The sequence below is a fragment of the Podarcis pityusensis genome, assembly GCF_964106645.2.
Source record: "Podarcis pityusensis genome assembly, chromosome: W".
Classification (NCBI taxonomy): Eukaryota; Metazoa; Chordata; class Lepidosauria; order Squamata; family Lacertidae; genus Podarcis; species Podarcis pityusensis.
This window is the reverse complement of record NC_138045.1, coordinates 36,174,772-36,192,484: the sequence shown is the minus strand read 5'-3', so window position 1 is coordinate 36,192,484 and position 17,713 is coordinate 36,174,772. Positions and strand designations below refer to the sequence as shown.

At 46.8% G+C, this 17,713-nt stretch overlaps 1 protein-coding gene, 1 long non-coding RNA gene and 1 pseudogene across 3 annotated transcripts in view; all 3 read right to left on the bottom strand.

The window, feature by feature from the left end:
• Positions 1 to 17,713, bottom strand: part of LOC308467697 (inositol polyphosphate 5-phosphatase OCRL-like) — a 552,529-nt pseudogene that overhangs the window by 366,770 nt on the left and 168,046 nt on the right. The window lies entirely within an intron of this gene.
• LOC308467666 (spectrin alpha chain, non-erythrocytic 1-like) overlaps positions 1 to 17,713 on the bottom strand; it is a gene marked incomplete at its 3' end in the record, with an annotated part of 42,231 nt that overhangs the window by 12,995 nt on the left and 11,523 nt on the right. The window contains exons 2-4 of the mRNA XM_080989386.1: positions 15,217 to 15,456; positions 12,553 to 12,678; positions 1,098 to 1,238 (exon numbers count right to left, since the gene is read on the bottom strand). Of these exons, the coding sequence (XP_080845512.1) occupies positions 1,098 to 1,238; positions 12,553 to 12,678; positions 15,217 to 15,453 (504 nt within the window). The 5' untranslated portion in view covers positions 15,454 to 15,456. The remainder of the gene's footprint in view (positions 1 to 1,097; positions 1,239 to 12,552; positions 12,679 to 15,216; positions 15,457 to 17,713) is intronic.
• Positions 15,888 to 16,649, bottom strand: LOC308467605. The gene is made up of 3 exons (XR_013981248.1): positions 16,608 to 16,649; positions 16,492 to 16,534; positions 15,888 to 16,197 (listed from the first exon to the last, which is right to left on the bottom strand). It is a non-coding gene; the product is annotated as an uncharacterized lncRNA (long non-coding RNA).

Below are 17,713 nucleotides of genomic sequence, written 5' to 3'. Positions count from 1 at the left end.
GTGTATATATGTGTGTGTAAGAGTGTGTGTGTATATAGGTGTGTATATGTGTGTGTGTGTATATGTGTATGTGTTTGTGTATAAATGTGTGTTTGTGTATATATGTGTGTGTGCGTGTGTGTATATGTGTGTGCGTGTATATGTGTGTGTATATGTGTATGTGTTTGTGTATAAATGTGTGTGTATATATGTGAGTGTGTCTCTGTGTGTGTATATATATATGTTTGTGTGTGTGTATATATGTGTGTGTGTGTGTGTGTGTATATAGGTGTGAATATGTGTGTGTGTGTATATGTGTGTTTGTGTATAAATTGTGTGTGTGTGTGTGTGTATATGTGAGTGTGTGTGAGTGTGTGTGTGTGTGTGTATATGTTTGTGTGTTTGTGTATATATATATGTTTGTGTATATATGTGTGTGTGTGTGTGTGTGTGTGTATAGGTGTGTATATGTGTGTGTGTATATGTGTATGTGTTTGTGTATAAATGTGTGTGTGTGTGTATATGTGTGTGTGTGTATGTTTGTGTGTTTGTATATATATATATGTATATATATATATATGTATATATGTTTGTGTGTGTGTATATATATGTGTGTGTACATATGTATGCGTCTGTGTATAAATATGTGTGTATATATATATATGTTTGTGTGTGTATATATGTGTGTGTGTGTATATGTGTGTGTGTGTGCATATGTTTGTGTGTTTGTGTGTATATATATATATATGTATATATGCGTGTGAGTGTATATAGATGTTTGTGCTTGTGTATATATGTGTGTGTGAAAATGTGTGTGTATATATGCATGTGCGTGTATATATATGTGAGCGCATATATGTTTGTGTGTGTGTATATATATATGCTTGTGCATATGCGTGTGTGTACGTACGTATATCTATATGTGTGTATGTGTGTGTGTACATATACATATGTTTGTGTGTGTTTATATGACCATGTGTATATGTGTGCTTGTGTATATATGTATATATATGTGTGTCTGTCTAAATGTGTGCGTGTGCATGTGCGTGTATATTTGTGTGTCTGTATATATGTGTGTGTGTGTATATAAAATCGAGGGATCGATCGATCGCCAATACCTTGTCATTGATCCAGTCCATGACGTCCTCGCATTCCCGCAAGTATTGGACGAGTTTCTGGGCCTGGAGGAGTTTGACCCCCTTTTCCCGGGTCTTTTCCAGGAGGAGTTCCCACAAGCGGTGGAGTTCCTGCATCCGGGTCTGGAAGGGAGGAAACGGCGGCCGTCAATCAATCAATCAATCAATCGGTCGGCCGATCAATCGTTCAATCAATCAAGGAAAAAACAGGAGAGGGCAAAGAAAAGGACGTGAGAGTGCAAACAAGAGGAAACGAGAGGGGAAAGGAAAGGAAGTGAGAGGGCAAATGAAAGGGCAAATGGGAAATGAGAGGAAAAGAGAGGGGAAAGGAAAGGAAGTGAGAGGGCAAATGAAAGGGCAAATGGGAAATGAGAGGAAGTGAGAGGAAAAGAGAGGGGAAAGGAAAGGAAGTGAGAAAACAAAGAGGAGGAAAAGAGGAAAAATGAAAGGAAGCGAAAGGCAAAAAAGAGAAAATGAGGGAAAACGAGAGGAAAAGAGAGGGCAAAGAAAAGGAAGTGAGAGGGCAAATAAGAGGAAATGAGGGGAAAAGAGGGGGCAAATGAGGGGAAAAGAGGGGGCAAATGAGAGGAAGTGAGAGGGCAGAGGAAGAGGAAAAGAGAGGGGAAATAAGAGGAAAAGAGAGGGAAATAAGAGGAAAAGAACGGGGAAATAAGAGGAAATGAGAGGAAGTAAGAGTGCAAATGAGAGGAAAAGAGAGGAAATGAAAGGAAGTGAGGGGAAGCAAGAGGGCAAATGAAAGGAAGTGAGAGGGCAAATGAAAGGAAGTGAGGGGAAAGGAGAGGATGTGAGGGCAAATGAAAGGAAGTGAGAAAAAGAAGAGGAAAAGAGAGGGGAAATGAAAGGAAGTGAGGGAAAACGAGAGGAAAAGAGAGGGGAAAGGAAAGGAAGTGAGAGGGCAAATAAGAGGAAATGAGGGGAAAAGAGGAGGCAAATGAGAGGAAGTGAGAGGGCAGAGGAAGAGGAAAAGAGAGGGGAAATAAGAGGAAAAGAGAGGGGAAATAAGAGGAAATGAGAGGAAAAGAGAGAGGAAATGAAAGGAAGTGAGAAAACAAAGAAGAGGAAAAGAGGAAAAATGAAAGGAAGTGAAAGGGCAAATGAAAGGTCAAATAGGAAATGAGAGGAAGTGAGAGGAAAAAGAGAGGGGAAAGGAAAGGAAGTGAGAAAACAAAGAAGAGGAAAAGAGGAAAAATGAAAGGAAGGGAAAGGCAAAAAAGAGAAAATGAGGGGAAACGAGAGGAAAAGAGAGGGGAAAGGAAAGGAAGTGAGAGGGCAAATAAGAGGAAATGAGGGGAAAAGAGGGGGCAAATGAGAGGAAGTGAGAGGGCAGAGGAAGAGGAAAAGAGAGGGGAAATAAGAGGAAAAGAGAGGGGAAATAAGAGGAAATGAGAGGAAAAGAGAGAGGAAATGAAAGGAAGTGAGAAAACAAAGAAGAGGAAAAGAGGAAAAATGAAAGGAAGTGAAAGGCAAAAAACAGAAAACGAGGGAAAACGAGAGGAAAAGAGAGGGCAAAGGAAAGGAAGTGAGAGTGCAAACAAGAGGAAACGAGAGGGGAAAGGAAAGAAGTGAGAGGGCAAATGAAAGGGCAAATAGGAAATGAGAGGAAGTGAGAGGAAAAGAGAGGGGAAAGGAAAGGAAGTGAGAAAACAAAGAAGAGGAAAAGAGGAAAAATGAAAGGAAGTGAAAGGCAAAAAAGAGAAAATGAGGGAAAACGAGAGGAAAAGAGAGGGGAAAGGAAAGGAAGTGAGAAAACAAAGAAGAGGAAAAGAGGAAAAAATGAAAGGAAGTGAAAGGCAAAAAAGAGAAAATGAGGGAAAAGGAGAGGAAAAGAGAGGGCAAAGGAAAGGAAGTGAGAGGGCAAATAAGAGGAAATGAGGGGAAAAGAGGGGGCAAATGAGGGGAAGTGAGAGGGCAGAGGAAGAGGAAAAGAGAGGGGAAATAAGAGGAAAAGAGAGGGGAAATAAGAGGAAATGAGAGGAAAAGAGAGAGGAAATGAAAGGAAGTGAGAGGGCAAATAAGAGGAATAGAGAGGGGAAAGGAAAGGAAGTGAGAGGGCAAATGAAAAGGCAAATAGGAAATGAGAGGAAGTGAGAGGAAAAGAGAGGGGAAAGGAAAGGAAGTGAGAAAACAAAGAAGAGGAAAAATGAAAGGAAGTGAAAGGCAAAAAAGAGAAAATGAGGGAAAACGAGAGGAAAAGAGAGGGCAAAGGAAAGGAAGTGAGAGGGCAAATAAGAGGAAATGAGGGGAAAAGAGGGGGCAAATGAGGGGAAAAGAGGGGGCAAATGAGAGGAAGTGAGAGGGCAGAGGAAGAGGAAAAGAGAGGGGAAATAAGAGGAAAAGAGAGGGGAAATAAGAGGAAAAGTACGGGGAAATAAGAGGAAATGAGAGGAAGTAAGAGTGCAAATGAGAGGAAAAGAGAGGAAATGAAAGGAAGTGAGGGGAAGCAAGAGGGCAAATGAAAGGAAGTGAGAGGGCAAATGAAAGGAAGTGGGGGGAAAGGAGAGGATGTGAGGGCAAATGAAAGGAAGTGAGAAAAAGAAGAGGAAAAGAGAGGGGAAATGAAAGGAAGTGAGGGGAAAGGAGAGGAAAAGAGAGGGCAAAGGAAAGGAAGTGAGGGGAAAGGAGAGGAAGTGAGGGAAAAGGAAGGAGAGGAAGGGAGAAAAAGAAGAGGAAAAGAGAGGGGAAATGAAAGGAAGTGAGAGGGCAAATAAGAGGAAAGAAGAGGACAAATGAAAGGAAATGAGGGGAAAGGAGAGAAAGTGAGAGGGCAAATGAAAGGAAGTGAGAACAAGTAAGAGGAAAGGAGGGCAAATAGACGGAAAAGAAGAAGAAAAGACAGGGAAAATAAAAGTTTCTGGGCTTGGAGGAGTTTGACGCCCTTTTCCCGGGTCTTTTCCAGGAGGAGTTCCCACAAGCGGTGGAGTTCCTGCATCCGGGTCTGGAAGGGAGGAAATGGCGGCCGTCAGTCAATCAATCGATCAATCAATCAATGGAGCATGCACATTGGCTGGTTGGAAATCAAAGGCGTCCATCAATCGAGCGGAAGTAGAGAGGGGAAAAAAAGGAAATGGAAGGAAGTGAGAGGGGAAAGGAAAGGAGGGGAAGCGAGAGGAAGTGAGAGGGCAAAAAAGAGGAAAAGAAAGGAAAAGAAAGGACAAGTGGAAGGAAGTGAGAGGGCAAGTGGAAGGAAGTGAGAGGGCAAATAAGAGGAAGTGAGAGGAAAAGGGAGGGCAAATGAAAGGAAGTGAGAGGGCAAATAAGAGGAAGTGAGAGGGCAAATAAGAGGAAGTGAGAGGAAAAGGGAGGGCAAATGAAAGGAAGTGAGAGGGCAAATAAGAGGAAGTGAGAGGGCAAATAAGAGGAAGTGAGAGGAAAAGGGAGGGCAAATGAAAGGAAGTGAGAGGGCAAATAAGAGGAAGTGAGAGGGCAAATGATAGGAAATGAGGGGAAGCGAGAGGAAATGAGGAAAAATGAAAGGAAGTGAGAAAACAAAGAGGAAAAAAGAGGGGAAATGAAAGGAAGTGATAGGAAGTGAGAGGGCAAATAGGAAATGAGAGGAAAAGAGAGGACAAATGAAAGGAAGTGAGGGGAAAGAAGAGGGCAAGTGAAAGGAAACAAGGGGGAAAAGGAGAGGAAGTGAGAGGGCAGAGAAGAGGAAAAGAGGAAAAATGAAAGGAAGTGAGAGAGCAATGAAGAAGAAAAGAGAGGGGGGAAAGAGGGCAAATGAAAGGAAATGAGAGGAAAAGAGAAAAAATGAAAGGAAAGGGGAAGCGAGAGGACAAATGAAAGGAAGTGAGAGGTCAAAGGAAAGGAAATGAGAGGGTAAATAAGAGGAAACAAGAGGAGAAATGAAAGGAAATGAGGGGAAACAAGAGGAAAAGAGAGCAAGGGAAAGGAAAAGAGAGGAAACAAGAGGGAAAATGAAGTGAGAGCAAATATGAGGAAAAGTGAGGACAAATAAGAGGGAAAAAGAAGGCAAATGAAAGGAAATCAGAGCAAGGAAGAGGAAGGGAGGCAAATAGAAGGAAAAAAAGAAGGAAAGACAAGGAAAATCAAAGGTATTGCACGAGTTTCTGGGCTTGGAGGAGTCTGACCCCCTTTTCCCGGGTCTTTTCCAGGAGAAAATGGCGGCTCTCAATCAATCTACCAATCAATCAATCAGTCGATCAATCGATCAATCAAGGAAGAAAAAGGAATGGGCAAACAAAAGGACGTGAGACTGCACACAAGAGGAAATGAGAGAAAACGAGACGGCAAAGGAAAGGAAGTGAGGGGAAAGGAGAGGAAGTGAGAGGGGAAGCAAGAGGAAGTGAGAGAGCAAATGAAAGGGAAAATAGGAAATAGGAGGAAAAGAGGAAAAGAGAGGGGAAATGAAAGGAAGCGAGGGGAAGCGAGAGGGCAAATGAAAGGAAGTGAGAGGGGAAAGGAGAGGAAGTGAGGGGAAGTGAGAGGGCAAAGAAGAGGAAATGAGGAAAAATGAAAGAGAAAACAAAGAGGAAAAGAGAGGGGAAATGAAAGGAAGTGAGGGGAAGCGAGAGAAAGTGAGAGAGCAAAGAAGAGGGAAAAAAAGGGCAAGTGAAAGGAAGTGAGCGAGCAAAGAGGAAAAGAGGGGAAGCAAGAGGAAAAGAGAGGGCAAATAAGAGAAAATGAGGGAAAACGAGAGGAAGTGAGAAGGTAAAAAAGAGGAAATGAGGGGAAATGAAAGGAAGTGAGAGGGTAAAAAGAGGAAATGAGGGGAAATGAGAGGACAAATGAAAGGAAGTGAGAGGGCAAAAAGAGATGAGAAGAAAAGAGAGAGGAAATGAAAGGAAATGAGGGGAAGCAAGAGGGAAAATGAAAAGAAGTGAAGGGAAAGGAGAGGAGAGGAAAAGAGGGGAAAGGAGAGGAAGTGAGAGGGCAAATGAATGGAAGTGAGAGGAAATGAGGGGAAATGAAAGGAAATGAGAGGAAATGAGGGGAAACGAGAGGAATTGAGAGGGCAAAAAAGAGGAAGTGAGGGGAAACAAGAGGGCAAATGAAAGGAAGTGAGGGAAAGCAAGAGGAAAAGAGAGGGCAAATAAGAGGAAAAGAAAGGACAAGGGAAAGAGAGGGCAAAGGAGGGGAAAGGACAGGAAAAGAGAGAAATAAGAGGGAAGGAGGGGAAGGAGAGGAAAAGAGAGGGCAAAGGAAAGGAAATGAGGGGAAACGAGAGGAAGAGAGGGCAAAGGAAAGGAAGTGAGAGGGTAAATAAGAGGAAACGAGAGGAAATGAGAGCAAAGAAAAGAGGGCAAATGAAAGGAAACGAGAGGGCAAATAAGACGAAAAGAAAGGACAAGTAAAACGAAGTGAAGGCAAGTGAAAGGACGTGAGGGGGCAAAGAAGAGGAAAAGGAGGGGGAAAGGAGAGCAAACGAAAGGAAGTGAGAGCAAACGAAAGGAAATGAGGGGAAACGAGAGGAAAAGAGGACAAACGAGAGAAAACGAGAGGGCAAACAAAAGGAAACGGGCAAACGAGAGGAAACGGGCAAACCAAACCAAACGAGAGGGCAAACGAGGGGAAACGAGAGGGCAAACAAAAGAAAACGGGCAAACGAGAGGAAACGGGCAAACCAAACAAAACGAGAGGGCAAACGAGAGGAAACAAGAGGGCAAACGAGAGGAAACGGGCAAACGAGAGGAAACGGGCAAACCAAACCAAACGAGAGGGCAAACAAAAGGAAACGGGCAAATGCGAGGAAACAGGCAAACCAAACAAAACGAGAGGGCAAACGAGAGGAAACGAGAGGGCAAACGAGAGGAAACGAGAGGGCAAACAAAAGGAAACGGGCAAACGGGAGGAAACGGGCAAACCAAACAAAACGAGAGGGCAAACGAGAGGAAACGAGAGGGCAAACAAAAGGAAACGGGCAAACGAGAGGAAACGGGCAAACCAAACCAAACGAGAGGGCATTCCAGGAAAAGCCAGGCTGGCACCCTCACACGGAGGCAACGCTCCACCTACGCGCAGGTGCGCCCCCACTTGGACGACGGTGACGATGGGGCGCTGGGCCGTCCGGTAGGGCGTGAAAGACTGGGGCGCCGAAACGCAACAGGTTAGGGGGGCCGAGCCGAGCAGGACACCCCCCAAAATTCGCGGCATTGGGGAAACTACAACTCCCAGAATCCCCGGGCCCTGGAAATTCAGACTTAGCATTAACATGGGTGTGTGTATATGTGTGTGTGCAGTGTGTGTGTGTGTGTGTGTGTGTGTATGTGTGTGTGTGTGTGTATGTGTGTGTGTGTATATATGTGTAGATATATATGTGTGTGTGTATGTGTGCATATATATGTGTGTGTGTGTGTGTGTGTGTGTGTGTGAGAGAGAGAGAGAGAGAGAGAGTGGGTGTGTATATATATATGTGTGTGTGTGTGTATATATATGTGTGTGTATATATATGTGTGTGTATATCTGTGTGTGTGTAGTGTATATATATGTGTGTATGTGTGTATATACATGTGTGCGCGTGTATGTGTGTGTGTATATATATATATATATGTGTTTGTGTGCAGAGTATATATACGTGTGTGCGTGTGTGTGTGTGTATATATGTTGTGCAGTGCATATATGTGTGTGTGTATATATGTATGTGTATATGTGTGTGCGCGTGTGTATGTGTGTGCATATATGTGTGTGTAGTATATATATATATATATATATATATACACGTGTGTGTGTATGTGTATGTATATGTGTGTGTATATCTGTGTGTAGTGTATATATATGTGTGTATATATATGTGTGTATGTATATGTGTGTGCATATATGTGTATGTAGTATATACATGTGTGTGTGTAGTGTATATATATATATATATATACATGTGTGTAGTGTGTATATATATATAAGTGTGTGTGTGTATGTGTATGTGTGTGTGTGTATATATGTGTGTGTGTGTATATATATGTGTGTGTGTATATGTGTGTGTATATATGTATGCGTATATATATATGTGTGTGTATATGTGTTGCATATATGTGTGTGTAGTGTATATATATATATATGTGTGTGTGTGTATATATATGTGTGTGTATGCATATATGTGTGTGTGTGTATATATGTGTGTGTGTGTATGTGTGTGTGTGTGTATATGTGTGTGTATATGTGTTGCATATATGTGTGTGTAGTGTATATATATATATATATATGTGTGTGTGTGTGTGTATATATGTGTGTGTGTATGCATATATGTGTGTGTGTATATATATATATGTGTGTGTATGTGTGTGTACGTATATGTGTGTGTATATCTGTCTGTAGTGTATATATATGTGTATATATATGTGTGTGTGTGTATGTGTGTGTGTACGTATATGTGTGTATGTATATATATGTGTGTGTGTAGTGTATATATATATATGTGTGTGTATATATATGTGTTTGTGTGTATGTGTGTTTATGTATATGTGTGCGCATATATGTGTAGTGTATATATATGTGTGTATATATATATTTGTATATATATGTGTGTGTATGTCTATATATGTGTGTGTGTGTGTCCGTGTATATATATATATATGAGTGTATATATGTGTGTGCCCAGGGATTATGGGAGTTGTAGCGGTGCAGCGCAGGAGACCCCAGCAAATGGACCCCATAGCAATCGCCGCCCCGAACAAGGCTAAATCTGAATTTCCCGGACCCCATAGAAGGTAACAATCCTAAATCTGAATTTTCCCAAGAGGATCAGGGCCTGCGGAAAAAATTTAAAGGCTCAGGGAATAAATAAAAAAAGCGATTTTGGGGCGTAGCTGTCAATGTTTCCCTTCTTTTTAAGGAAAATCCCCTTAATCCGAGTAGGATTCCTCGCGAGAAAAGGGAAAAGTCGGCAGTGTTTTGGGGTCCTCCTAAAAAAACGAAAATTCTACAATCTTGGGGCCTTCCTATAAAAAACTGACTCCCCTTCCTCTCCTTCCCTGACTCCGCCTCCTCTCCCTCCCTGACTCCTCTCCCTCCCTGACTCCGCCTATCCCTGACTCCACCTCCTTTCCCTCCCTGACCCCGCCTCCTCCCTTCCTGGCCCCGCCTCTCATTCCCTGACTCCACCTCCTCTCCCTCCCAGACTCCTCTCCTTCCCTGACTCCGCCTCCTTTCCCTCCCTGACTCCACCTCCTTCCCTGACTCCACCTCCTCCCTCCCTGACTCCGCCTCTCATTCCCTGACTCCACCTCCTCTCCCTCCCTGACTCCACCTCCTTTCCCTCCCTGACTCCTCTCCTTGCCTGACTCCGCCTCCTCTCCTTCCCTGACTCCGCCTCCTCCCTTCCTGGCCCTGCCTCTCATTCCCTGACTCCACCTCCTTTCCCTCCCTGACTCCGCCTCCTCCCTTCCTGGCCCCGTCTATCATTCCCTGACTCCGCCTCCTCTCCCTCCCTGACTCCGCCTCCTTTCCCTCCCTGATCCCACCTCCTCTCCTTCCTGGCCCCGCCTCTCATTCCCGACTCCACCTCCTTTCCCTCCCTGACTCCGCCTCCTCCCTTCCTGGCCCCGCCTCTCATTCGTTGACTCCACCTCCTTTCCCTCCCTGACCCCACCTCCTCTCCTTCCTGGCCCCGCCTCTCATTCCCTGACTCCACCTCCTCTCCCTCCCTGACCCCACCTCCTCTCCTTCCTGGCCCCGCCTCTCATTCCCTGACGCCACCTCCTCTCCCTCCCTGACTCCGCCTATCCCTGACTCCACCTCCTTTCCCTCCCTGACTCCGCCTCCTCCCTTCCTGGCCCCGCCTCTCCTTCCCTGACTCCACCTCCTCTCCCTCCCAGACTCCTCTCATTCCCTGACTCACCTCTCCCTCCCTGACTCCGTCTCTCCCTGACTCCACCTCCTTTCCCTCCCTGACTCCGCCTCCTCCCTTCCGGGCCCCGCCTCTCATTCCCTGACCCCACCTCCTCTCCCTCCCTGAATCCGCCTCCCTGACTCCACCTCCTCTCCCTCCCTGACGCCACCTCCTCTCCCTCCCTGACTCCGCCTATCCCTGACTCCACCTCCTTTCCCTCCCTGACTCCGCCTCCTCCCTTCCTGGCCCCGCCTCTCCTTCCCTGACTCCACCTCCTCTCCCTCCCAGACTCCTCTCATTCCCTGACTCCACCTCCTCTTCCCTCCCTGACTCCGCCTCCTTTCCCTCCCTGACTCCGCCTCCTCCCTTCCTGGCCCTGCCTCTCATTCCCTGACTCCACCTCCTCTCCCTCCCTGACCCCACCTCCTCTCCTTCCTGGCCCCGCCTCTCATTCCCTGACTCCGCCTCTCCCTGACTCCACCTCCTCTCCCTCCCTGACTCCTCTCCTTCCCTGACTCCGCCTCCTCTCCCTCCCTGACTCCGCCTCCACCTTCCCAGAATCCGCCTCTCTGACTCCCCCTCCTCCCCCTCCCTGACTCCACCTCCTCCCTGACTCCGCCTCTCCCTGACTCCACCTCCTTTCCCTCCCTGACTCCTCTCCTTCTTGGCCCCGCCTCTCATCCCGACTCCACGTCCTCTCCCTCCCTGACTCCTCTCCTTCCCTGACTCCGCCTCCTCTCCCTCACTGACTCCTCTCCTTCCCTGACTCCGCCTCCTCTCCCTCTCTGACTCCTCCTTCCCTGACTCCACCTCCTCCCTCCCTGACTCCGCCTCTCACTGACTCCACCTCCTTTCCCTCCCTGACTCCTCTCCTTCCCTGACTCCGCCTCCACCCTCCCTGACTCCGCCTCCTTTCCCTCCCTCCCTGACTCCACCTCCTTTCCCTCCCTGACTCCTCTCCTTCCCTGACTCCGCCTCCACCCTCCCTGACTCCGCCTCCTCTCCCTCTCTGGCTCCTCTCCTTCCCTGACTCCGGCTCCTCTCCCTACCTGACTCCTCTCTTTCCCTGACTCCACCTCCTCTCCCTACCTGACTCCACCTCCTCCCTCCCTGACTCCGCCTCTCCCGGACTCCACCTCCTTTCCCTCCCTGACTCCTCTCCCTCCCTGACTCCACCTCCTCTCCCTCCCTGACTCCTCTCCTTCCCTGACTCCGCCTCCTCTCCCTCCCTGACTCCGCCTCCACCTTCCCTGAATCCGCCTCTCTGACTCCCCCTCCTCCCCCTCCCTGACTCCACCTCCTCCCTCCCTGACTCCGCCTCTCCCTGACTCCACCTCCTTTCCCTCCCTGACTCCTCCTTCCCTGACTCTGCCTCCTCTCCCTCCCTGACTCCTCTCCTTCCCTGACTCCACCTCCTTTCCCTCCCTGACTCCTCCTTCCCTGACTCCACCTCCTTTCCCTCCCTGACTCCTCTCCTTCCCTGACTCCACCTCCTCTCCCTACCTGACTCCACCTCCTCCCTCCCTGACTCCGCCTCTCCCTGACTCCACCTCCTTTCCCTCCCTGACTCCTCTCCTTGCCTGACTCCGCCTCCTCTCCCTCCCTGGCCCCGCCTCTCATTCCCTGACTCCACCTCTTCTCCTTCCTTGGCCCTGCCTCTCCTTCCCAGACTCCGCCTCCTCTCCCGCCCTGACTCCACCTCCTTTCCCTCCCTGACTCCTCTCCTTCCCTGACTCTGCCTCCTCTCCCTCCCTGACTCCTCTCCTTCCCTGACTCCGCCTCCTCTCCCTCTCTGACTCCTCTCCTTCCCTGACTCCGCCTCCTCTCCCTGACTCCTCCTTCCCTGACTCCACCTCCACCCTCCCTGACTCCGCCTCCTTTCCCTCCCTGTCTCCTCTCCTTCCCTGACTCCACCTCCTCCCTCCCTGACTCCGCCTCTCCCTGACTCCACCTCCTTTCCCTCCCTGACTCCTCTCCCTCCCTGACTCCACCTCCTCCCTCCCTGACTCCGCCTCTCCCTGACTCCACCTCCTTTCCCTCCCTGACTCCTCTCCTTCCCTGACTCCACCTCCTCTCTCTACCTGACTCCACCTCCTCCCTCCCTGACTCCGCCTCTCTGACTCCACCTCCTTTCCCTCCCTGACTCCTCTCCTTGCCTGACTCCACCTCCTCTCCCTCCCTGGCCCCGCCTCTCCTTCCCTGACTCCACCTCTTCTGCTTCCCTGGCCCCGCCTCTCTGACTCCCCCTCCTCCCCCTCCCTGACTCCCCCTCCTCCCTCCCTGACTCCGCCTCTCCCTGACTCCACCTCCTTTCCCTCCCTGACTCCACCTCCTCCCTCCGACTCCTCTCCTTGCCTGACTCCGCCTCCTCTCCTTGCCTGACTCCGCCTCCTCTCCCTCCCTGGCCCCGCCTCTCATTCCCTGACTCCACCTCTTCTCCTTCCCTGGCCCCGCCTCTCCTTCCCGGACTCCGCCTCCTCTCCCTCCCTGACTCCGCCTCCACCTTCCCTGAATCCGCCTCTCTGACTCCGCCTCCTCTCCCTCCCTGACCCCACCTCCTTGTACCACCCGACCCGACGTTTTGGGGCAAAACCACTCAAAATTGGGGGGGAAACGGGGTCAAATCCTCACCCGGATGGTTTCGCTGGCGAAGTGCCCCTCGTTCATCATCTGGTTCCCAGTCTCGTCCAGTTTGACAATGGCGCCCGCGTTGGCTTGGACCTCGGCCTCAAAGGCTTGGTGTTTCTGCAACTTGCCCTGGAAAAGGGGGCAGAGATTGGGCGGGTCAGACTAGATGACCGCGGGGTCCCGTGAGACTCAAGGGATATGATTCGCGGTCGAGATTCTATAATTTTTGGGCAAAATCCCATAATTTTGATCAAAATTCTATGATTTTGGTCAAAATTCCATAATTCTTGGTCAAAATTCCATAATTTTGGTCAAAATTCTATGATTTTTGGTCAAAATTCTATAATTCTCGGTCAAGATTCCATAATTCTAAGTTGATATTCCATAATTCACGGTTGAGATTCTGGAATGCTTAGTTGAGATTCTAGAATTCTCAGTTAAGATTCTAGAATTATCGGTTGAGATTCTATAATTCTTGGTTGAGATTCCATAATTTTTGGTCAAGATTCTATAATTTTCGGTTGAGATTCTAGAATTCTCAGTCAAAATTCCATAATTCTTGGTCAAAATTCTATGATTTTCGGTCAAAATTCCATAATTCTCGGTTGAGATTCTATAAATCTCAGTTGAGATTCTATAAATCTCAGTTGAGATTCTATAAATCTCAGTTGAGATTCCATAAATCTCAGTCGAGATTCAATAAATCTCAGTTGAGATTCTATAGTTCTCAGTTGAGATTCTATAAATCTCAGTTGAGATTCTATAATTCTTGGTCAAAATTCTATGATACTCAATCGAGATTCTATAATTCTCAGTCAAGATTCCATAATTCTCAATCAAGATTCTATAATTCTCGGTCGAGATTCTATAATTCTTGGTCAAAATTCCATAATTCTCAGTGAAGATTCGGTTGAGATTCAATAATTCTCAGTCGAGATTCCATAATTCTCAGTCCAAATTCAATAATTCTCGGTTGAGATTCTATTTCTCATTGGAGATTCTATAAATCCCAGTTGAGATTCAATAATTCTCAGTCGAGATTCCATAATTCTCAGTCCAAATTCAATAATTCTCGGTCGAGATTCTATAATTCTCAGTTGAGATTCCGTAATTCTCAGTCGAGATTCTGGAATTCTCGGTCAAGATTCTGGAATTCTCAGTTGAGATTCTGGAATGCTTAGTTGAGATTCTAGAATTATTGGTTGAGATTACATAATTTTCAGTCGAGATTCCAAAATTCTCAGTCGAGATTCTATAAATCTCAGTCGAGATTCTGTAATTAGTCAAAATTCTAAGATTCTCAGTTGAGATTCTTTAATTCTAGCTCGATATTCTGTAATTCTTGGTCAAAATTCTATGATTTTAGGTCAAAATTCCATACTTCTTGGTCAAGATTCCATAATTCTTGGTCGAGATTCTATAAATCTCAGTTGAGACTCCATAATTCTCAGTTGAGATTCTGTAATTCTCAGCTGAGAATCTATAATTCTCATTTGAGATTCTATAATTCTCATTTGAGATGTCATTATTCTCGGTCGAGATTCTATTATTCTTGGTCGAAATTCTATGATTTTCGGTCAAGATTCCAGAATTCTCAGTCGAGATTCTATAAATCTTGGTCGAAATTCTATGATTTTCAGTCAAGATTCCAGAATTCTCAGTCGAGATTCTATAATTCTCAGTCGAGATTAATTTTCACTCGAGATTGAGAATTATAGAATCTCAACTGAGAACTATAGACTCTCAAGTGAGAAATAGGATCTCAACCGAGAATTAGGGAATCTCGACTGCAAATTATGGATTTTTGACCGAAAATCATAGAATTTGGACCAAGAATGATAGAATCTCGACCTAGAATTACGGAATCTCGACCGGGAATTATAGAACCTCAACTGAGAACTCTAGAATCTCAACTGAGAAAGAGATTCCTGCACTGTGGTGGGTCAGACTAGATGACCCATGGATCCCTTCCAGCTCAAGGACTCTCTAATTCTCCGTCCAGATCCCATAATTTGAGAATCAAGATCCCATAATAGATCCCAGTCGAGATTCTCCAATTCTCGCTCGATTTCTGCATTCTGGTGGGTCAGTCTAGATGACCCATGGATCCCTTCCAGCTCAAGGACTCTCTAATTCTCTGTCCAGATCCCATAATAGATCCCAGTCGAGATCCCATAATAGATCCGTCGAGATTCTCCCATTCTCGCTCCAGATCTCTGCCTTCTGGTGGGTCAGACTAGAGGACCCAGGGATCCCTTCCAGCTCAACCACCCTGGATCTCTCCGTCCAGATCCCATATTAGATCCCAGTTGAGATCCAATAATCAAGGTGCCATAATAGATCCCAGTCGAGACCCCATAATCAAGGTGCCATAATAGATCCCAGTCGAGATCCTCAAATTCTCGCTCGAGATTCCGGCATTCTGGTGGGTCAGACTAGATGACCCATGGATCCCTTCCAGCTCAAAGACTCTATAATTCCCTGTCCAGATCCCATAATTTGAGAATCAAGATCCCATAATAGATCCCAGGCAAGATCCCATAATAGACCCCAGTCAAGATCCCATAAGCAAGATCCCATAATAGATCCCAGTCAAGATTCTTGAATTCTCGCTCCTGATTCCGGCACTCTGGTGGGTCAGACTAGATGACCCCTGGGACCCCTCACCTGCAGGTTGGTGGGATCCTTGTAGCTCTCGTCCGAGGCCACCTGGAGCTTCTCCTGGATCCACTTCTCCAACTCGTCGGCGTCGCGCTGGAAGAACTGGAAGCGGTAGGAGTCCTCCAACTTCTGGCGGCGAAGGGTGGAGAGCTCCTTGAAGCGGTGGTAGCGGTCCAAGACCTGCTGGCGCCGCTCTTGGATGTCCTCCGCCGTCTCCAGGACCTTCACCCCGGAGAGATCCATGGTCTGGAAGTGAAAGAGGGTCTGGGGTCAAAAGATGGAGGTCCTACCATAGATTTCTCCATCAAAAGATGGAGGTCCTACCATCAATTTCAAAGAGGTTCTCCATCAAAATCTGGAGGTCCTACCATAGATTTCTCCATCAAAATCTGGAGGTCCTACCATCAATTTCAAAGAGGTTCTCCATCAAAATCTGGAGGTCCTACCATAGATTTCTCCATCAAAATCTGGAGGTCCTACCATCCATTTCTCCATCAAAATATGGAGGTCCTGCCATCGATTGGCTCTCTTTTTCTCTTACTTCCTCCTGTTTCCCCTCACTTCCTTTCATTTGCCCTCTCACTTCCTCTCATTTGCCCTCTTTTCCTCTCACTTCCTTTCATTTGCCCTCTCACTTCCTCTCATTTTCCCTCACTTCCTTTCATTTGCCATCTCACTTCCTCTCGTTTCCTTTCATTTGCCCTCTCACTTCCTCTCATTTGCCCTCTTTTCCTCTCACTTCCTCTCACTTCCTCTCATTTGCCCTCCCACTTCCTCTCATTTGCCCTCACTTCCTTTCATTTGCCCTTCCACTTCCTTTCATTTGCCCTCTCACTTCCTCTCATTTCCCCTCACTTCCTTTCATTTGCCCTCTCACTTCCTTTCATTTGTTCTCTCTTTCCCCCTCATTTCCTCTTATTTGCCCTCTCACTTCCTTTCATTTCCCCTCATTTCCTCTTATTTGCCCTTTCATGTCCTTTCATTTGCCTTCTCCTTTGCCCTCTCGTTTCCTCCCGCTTCCTCGTTTCCCCTCACTTCCTTTCGTTTGTCCTCTCATTTCTTCTTACTTGCCCTCTCACTTCCTCATTTGCCCTCTTTTCCTCTCACTTCATTTAATTTGCCCTCTCATTTCCTTTCATTTGCCCTCTCACTTCCTCTCATTTGCCCTCTTTTCCTCTCACTTCCTCTCGCTTCCTTTCATTTGCCCTCTCACTTCCTTTCATTTGCCATCTCACATCCCCTCATTTCCTCTTATTTGCCCTTTCATGTCCTTTCATTTGCCTTCTCCTTTGCCCTCTCACTTCCTCTCATTTCCCCTCACTTCCTTTCATTTGCCCTCTCCCTCTCATTTCCCCTCACTTCCTTTCATTTGCCCTCTCCCTCTCATTTCCCCTCACTTCCTTTCATTTGCCCTCTCACTTCCTTTCATTTGTTCTCTCTTTCCCCCTCATTTCCTCTTATTTGCCCTCTCACTTCCTTTCATTTCCCCTCATTTCCTCTTATTTGCCCTTTCATGTCCTTTCATTTGCCTTCTCCTTTGCCCTCTCGTTTCCTCCCGTTTCCCCTCATTTCCTCTTGTTTCCCCTCACTTCCTTTCATTTGCCCTCTCTTTTCCTCTTCCTTTCCGCGAGAGGAAGTGAGAGGAAAAGAGGGCAAATGAGAGGAAGCGAGATGGCAAACGAAAGTACGTGAGAGGGCAAATAAGAGGAAATGAGGGGGAAAGAGAGAACAAATGAGAGGAAGTGAGAGGGCAAATGAAAGGAAACGAGAGGAAGTGAGAGGGCAAATGAAAGGAAGCGAGAGGAAGTGAGAGGGCAAATGAAAGGAAGCGAGAGGAAGTGAGAGGAAAAGAGGGCAAATGAGAGGAAGCGAGATGGCAAACGAAAGGACGTGAGAGGGCAAATAAGAGGAAATGAGGGGGAAAGAGAGAACAAATGAGAGGAAGTGAGAGGGCAAATGAAAGGAAACGAGAGGAAGTGAGAGGGCAAATGAAAGGAAGCGAGAGGAAGTGAGAGGGCAAATGAAAGGAAGTGAGAGGGCAAAGAAGGAGGAAAAGAGGGCAAATGAGAGGAAGTGAGAGGGCAAATGAAAGGAAGTGAGAGGGCAAATAAGAGGAAATGAGGGGGAAAGAGAGAACAAATGAGAGGAAGTGAGAGGGCAAATGAAAGGAAACGAGAGGAAGTGAGAGGGCAAATGAAAGGAAGCGAGAGGAAGTGAGAGCAAAAGAGGGGAAATGAGAGGAAGAGAGATGGCAAACGAAAGGACGTGAGAGGGCAAATAAGAGGAAATGAGGGGGAAAGAGAGAACAAATGAAAGGAAGTGAGAGGGCAAATAAGAGGAAATGAGCGGAAACAAGAGGGGAAACAAGAGGAAGTGAGAGGAAAAGAGAGAACTATATATTTTAAACCCGGATAAACTATATATTTTAAACCGGGATAAAATGCAAGCTGAGAACTATATATTTTAAACCAGAATAAACTATATATTTTAAACCAGGATAAGA